This window comes from Papio anubis, chromosome 7 (genome assembly GCF_008728515.1).
Source record: "Papio anubis isolate 15944 chromosome 7, Panubis1.0, whole genome shotgun sequence".
Taxonomy (NCBI): Eukaryota; Metazoa; Chordata; class Mammalia; order Primates; family Cercopithecidae; genus Papio; species Papio anubis.
This window is the reverse complement of record NC_044982.1, coordinates 124,298,431-124,304,430: the sequence shown is the minus strand read 5'-3', so window position 1 is coordinate 124,304,430 and position 6,000 is coordinate 124,298,431. Positions and strand designations below refer to the sequence as shown.

The window sequence follows — 6,000 nt, the reverse complement described above, 5'->3', positions numbered from 1 at the left end:
GTGGGGACACGATTTAAAAAAGATTAAACAGATGCACTGTTTTTAAAAAAACCTCTTCTCGGCCAGGCGTGGTGGCTCCCACCTGTAATCCCAGCACTTTGGGAGGCCGAGGTGGGCGGATCACAAGGTCAGAGATCAAGAACGTCCTGGCTAACACAGTGAAACCCTGTCTCTACTAAAAATAAAAAAAAAAAAAAAAAAAAAAAATTAGCTGGGCATGGTGGCGGGCGCCTATAGTCCCAGCTACTCGGGAGGCGAGGCAGGTGAATGGCGTGAACCTGGGAGATGGAGCTTGCAGTGAGCCGAGATTGCACCACTGCACTACAGCCTGGGCGACAGAATGAGAATCCATCTCAAAACAAAAAACAAAAAACCTCTTCTCAGTATGTATGTATGTGCATACACACACCAGTTAGGGTTGCCCTTGTTCTTAGGGAAAGATAATCTCCTTGAGTTTGGTATCATAAATACAAGTTTTATTTAAACTTTTTTTGTAATTCAAGTAGAAAAAGCTATTTAACTACTGTTACATAAAAAGTAGAAAGTGAGGCAATCCACCTTTTTGACAATAATCTTCTCTTCTTCTAACAGTGCCATCTTCTTTGAAAAGTCCAGTTAATTCCAGGCCAGGCGCGGTGGCTCATGCTTATAATCCTAGCACTTGGGGAGGCTAAGGTGGGCAGATCACAAGGTCAGGAGTTTGAGACCAGCCTGACCGACAAGGTGAAACCCCATCTCTACTAAAAATACAAAAATTAGCTGGATGTGGTGGTGTGTGCCTGTAATCCCAGCTACTCAGGAGGCTGAGGCAGCAGAATTGCTTGAACCTGGGAGGCGGAGGTTTTAGTGAGCTGAGATTGTGCTACTGCATTCCAGCCTGGGCAACAGAGTGAGACTCTGTCTCCAAAAAAAAAAAAAGAAAGAAAGTCCAGATAATTCCTTGTAAATAAGGTTTTTAATAAATTACAAATACGTAATAGGTTTTTATCCATCTTCTTCCTAACTACTCAATGCATTGTTACATAGTAACAGTTTTGTTCTGCTTCTTCTTTGTTGGAAGTCTGAGAGTCTGAAATCTGCATTGGCTTGGTTGAGCTTGGGAATTTTTTTGGTACCAGGGGTGCAAATATCCATTGTAGAAGTCAGTAGCCGTTAATGTTTTCTTGAGCATCACTGATCGAACACCAATCCAACTATCCTAAAGGGCAAAATACAAATAGTGAATAGGCAGGGGTGGTAAAACTAAAAAACCAAGTAAATATTAGTTTATACAATTTTTATCACGGAAACAACAAACCAACAAACCTTTACTAAATGCCTAGCTGCAAATAGCATACTAAGTAACATGTAGAATTCTTTGACTCTATTAGGTTGGTGCAAAAGTCATTGCGGTTTTTGCCACCGAAATTACAAGCTTATTACCAAGAAGCGATAACAAATGTATAGTCCTGTATAAATGTATTTAAATACAAAGGGAGCAGAATAAAAGGTATGTAACATGAAATACATATATAGGCCAGGCGTGGTAGCTCATGCCTGTAATCCCAGCACTTTGGGAGGCCAAGGCAGGTGGATCACCTGAGGTCAGGAATTCGTGACCAGCCTGACCAACATGGCAAAACTCCGTCTCTACTAAAAATACAAAAATTAGCCAGGCGTGGTGGCAGGTGCCTATAATCCCAGGTACTTGGAAGACTGAGGCAGGAGAATCGCTTGAACCCAGGAGGTGGAGGTTGCAGTGAGCTGAGATCGCGCCACTACACTCCAGCCTGGGCAACTCCATCTCAAAAAAACAAAACAAAACAAAACAAACAAAAAAATCCCATATATATAGACCTGGAAAAGGACAGCAAGCCATATGCATCCAACACTGTTCCAGAATAAGCTGACGAGAGACAAAGAGAGGTTGATGGAATTTTGTATTCATAGTCTGTAGGTCAATCTATCACACATTTTAAACCCTTTTTTTTTTTTTTGTGATGGAGTTTTGCTCTTATTGCCTAGGCTAGAGGGCGGTGGCGCGATCTCGGCTCACTACAACCTCTGCCTCCCAGGTTCAAGCGATTCTCCTGCCTAAGCCTCCCAAGTAGCTGGGATTACAGGCATCTGTCACCACACCTGGTTAATTTTTCTATTTTTAGTAGAGATGGGATTTCTCCATGTTGGTCAGGCTGGTCTTGAACTCCCGACCTCAGGTCATCCACCCACCTCAGCCTCTCAAAGTGCTGGATTTCTGGTGTGAGCCACCGCGCCCGGCTAAACCTCTTCTTAAGTATGAAATATCTCACATGAACACCATGTGATGCAAAATACCTAGGAAATGGAAGGAATATAGAACACTTCTCAGAACACACCATGGTCTTATAAAACAATAATGATTCCAAAGTTATTTTAAATTAGTTCAGAAATCTCCTCTTTACTACTGTTAAGTAGTAAAAGCGTAGGATCCCTGTCCTGTAGTAGTTCAGCCAAATATTTTAATATGACTATCTCTTATGTTACCAAGCACAAGAGCTGTTAATTAAATTGGGCTACTAAAAATACACGGGTTCTTTTAAGAAAGCACTCAAGTTATTGAATCTTCTTTCTTTGATTGAGTAATAATAATGCCTTGGCAAAACTTCATCACTTTCAAAAAATTATGCTAGAGACTTCACTATTCCTTGAGAAAATTAAATGGTCTCGACCAAATCTGATGGACAGGTACTTAAGTTCCAACTAAAAATAATAAATGATACAGACTATAAACACAGTAAAACAACTATGATAACTTGAAACTATGGAAAACATACCTTGCAATAAACCAACAGTATTTGTGACTGTTTGTGGTATATTAATGATCCTGGAATAAGAGCCTGTCCCGTTAATTTTGGGTCTGAAGAATGGAAAAAAGAAAAGATATATAAGAGAGAAAAGCAATTATACAACTTCATAGTACTTCTTAAAAATCAAAAAAACATCTTGGGAGGCAGTACTGATACCGGAGAGAACACATTTGCTGATGATGCTGACTTTGTAAATCAAAACTTACAAGGAAGCCACAGTGCTCTCTGTACATCAGAAACCCAAAGGAAAGCTGCCTATGAACATACAAAGCTGTAATTCCTTTACCCAGTGACCACCTAAAATGCTGAATCTACAAGTTTTGTGTTAGCACTTTGGTGAAATAACTAGCCAACGGGGGATATACACGGGATGTTTAGGATTTAATCTGGCCCTTTCATCCCTGCCCAAACAAATCCTAATTCCTAGGTTCCTGGGGAACGCCAACTACCTCTAAATTAAACCACCTTCCTCTGTGGCTCACATTCCTTCTGTCCACCATATTGGGAGGGTGCTGATGGGCCTTAGAATGGACCTGTGGCATGATGTACGAATACACTCTGGCCTAGATTTTCACTGAGCTGCCCAGATATTTTCATTATAATATTCACCAGAATGAAACTAATCAAGTCATTCTGCACTCTCTGAAAACCTTAAGGCAGGAAATCACAGAGCTTAAAATGGGATGGGAACACTGCTCTGCCTACTCCCCAGGTTCTTGTAATTTTTTTTTTTTTTTTTTTTTTTAATGGAGTTTCACTTGTTGCCCAGGTTGGAGTGCAATGGCACAATCTTGGCTCACTGAAACCTCTGCCTCCCAGGTTCAAGTGACTCTCCTGCCTCAGCCTCCCAAGTAGCTGGGATTACAGGCATGCGCCACCATGCCCAGCTAAATTTTTGTGTTTAGTAGAGACGGGGCTTCACCATGTTGGTCAGGCTAGTCTTGAACTCTTGACCTCAGGTGATCCACCCGCCTTGGCCTCCCAAAGTGCTGGAATTATAGGCGTGAGCCACCGTACCTGGCCAGTTCTTGTAATGATTAAATGAGAAAATACATAAGAATGAGTGTTGCAAAGAATAAGACAATAAGTGAATGGAAAGTATTATCATTACTGAACTGAAACAAACTAAAAGAATTCTTATTTTTAGTAATTGTGACATATGATAAAACAGACATATTTCCAGACAGACTACAGTGAAAACAGTTTCCACGTTAGCTATTCAAAAGTTAGTACCAGCAAGGACTGAACTGTTAACTTCTACCAAATCCAGAAGTTTAATGGTATTCCCCATCCAGAGCGTCTGCAATGGAATCTGCAAGTAAAATCAAAGAAGGTATGACAACGGAATACACTCAACTCCCAGACACTTTTCTTTTCTTTTTCTTTTTTTTTTTTTGAGACGGAGTCTCGCTCTGTCGCCCAGGCTGGAGTGCAGTGGCCGGATCTCAGCTCACTGCAAGCTCCGCCTCCTGGGTTTACGCCATTCTCCTGCCTCAGCCTCCCGAGTAGCTGGGACTACAGGCGCCCGCCACCTCGCCCAGCTAGTTTTTTGTATTTTTAGTAGAGACGGGGTTTCACCGTGTTAGCCAGGATGGTCTCGATCTCCTGACCTCGTGATCCGCCCGTCTCGGCCTCCCAAAGTGCTGGGATTACAGGCTTGAGCCACCGCGCCCGGCCCAGACACTTTTCAACTACTATTTTGTGTTAATCTGGACTTTTCCTGCAATTAGAGGAATTGGGAACTCAGTCACTAAGTTTCATGGAACAGACCACAAACACGACTCTATCTCAGTGTTTCCAGGATTTATAAGATCTCAAATGTTACTTTTAAATCAATGTTTATATCTAATATACTAATATTTCCAATTAAAAATGTATTATCCTTATAAAAAATGCAAGCATTACATCAATTATGTTAAAAGATTTTAGAAAATGATAGTATTCTGTATTTATTCCCATCTCTATTAATGACTATTAAGTTTGATGTGCATTTCCTTGTATTTTTTTCTACAAATATTATTATAAAAATGTAGAACACACTGATAGAGACAGGAGACAGTCAAATGCCACCCAGGTCATTATGCACAGGGGGCTTGCCTAAACATGTCCATGGTGAAAAATTCTGTCCCTTAACACATGTGCAGTAAAGGAAATAAATCAATGTGGCATGGCTCAGACTAAGAGCCCGCATGAGCACTGGAAGAATGGGGGTGGAGCCACCAGGAATTTGTGCCTCATGTGGGGGAAGAGCCTGGCCTCTTCAGCTCCTGTGTGGTAGCCTGGTATTCAATCTGTGGGGTGGAAGCCTGTTGGCAGGATCCCCTCTTTTTTGCTGAGAGCTTTCTTTTAATAAATTCCTCTCTCCTCACCTTTCAGTGTGTCCACGTGCCTAATTTTTCCTGGTTGTGAGACAAGAACCCAGATTTTAGCTGAGTTAAGGAGCAAAAAGTCCTGCATCAATACTGTTTTACAAGGACTTTTGTTATTTGACCATAAAGCATTGATGTTTCATCAGTACGTACTTATTTATTTCATTCTCTCTGCTGCACAGTAACCTATTTTATGAATACATAATTTATGCAACAACTATCTTTATGAGAGATATTTCAGTTATTTTCAATTTATTGCTATTTATAACACTATAAACTAGGGTAATAGCCTTGTAGATATATCTTTGAGCACTTATACATTTCTGGATAATAGTTTTGGGGTTGTTTGTTTTTAAAGTGGAATGCCTGGGTTAAACAGCATCAACATTTTATTGCTAAACTGCCTGGATAAGTGAGAAAAAAATATGATAATCTCTTGCTGTTTATTATTAGTGAAGCTGAGGAGCTGTCCATGTATTTATGTGCACTTTTATTTCTCTGTAACCTGCCTGTTTATGCCCTGGTTAAAACTGGGATGGTTATCTCATTAATTTCCTAAATATAGAAAATATTTAACTCTTATATGTGTTGTGAATATTTTCCTCAGTTTGTTGACTTTTAATCTTGGGGACAGCCATTTTCTCCATGCATAAGTTTTTTATTTTCATATAGTCTTTTATCTCATGACTTTGATGGTTCATATCATACTTAAAAAGGCTTACTCCACACTTTAAGATTATTAAATATTGTCAAATTATTCAGTTGTGCTTTTTTCTAGTCCTTGTGATTTTATTTTTATATTTAAA

The 6,000-nt window shown here is 40.0% G+C and overlaps 1 protein-coding gene across 3 annotated transcripts in view; it reads right to left on the bottom strand.

Annotated features, from left to right (window-relative positions):
- Positions 1–449: 449 nt before the first annotated feature.
- Positions 450–6,000, bottom strand: part of MTFMT (mitochondrial methionyl-tRNA formyltransferase) — a 29,084-nt gene continuing 23,533 nt past the window's right edge. The window contains exons 7-10 of one of the 3 annotated variants that reach the window (XR_649215.2): positions 4,059–4,137; positions 2,793–2,875; positions 2,209–2,313; positions 1,088–1,198 (exon numbers count right to left, since the gene is read on the bottom strand). Coding sequence is in view for 2 of the 3 variants with exons in the window: in XM_003901061.3 (XP_003901110.1) it covers positions 1,019–1,198; positions 2,793–2,875; positions 4,059–4,137 (342 nt within the window). In the remaining variant the exon portion in view is untranslated. Of the gene's footprint in view, positions 1,199–2,208; positions 2,314–2,792; positions 2,876–4,058; positions 4,138–6,000 lie in introns of all 3 variants that reach the window. The other 2 variants (XM_003901061.3, XM_009210407.2) reach the window with 2 other exon arrangements.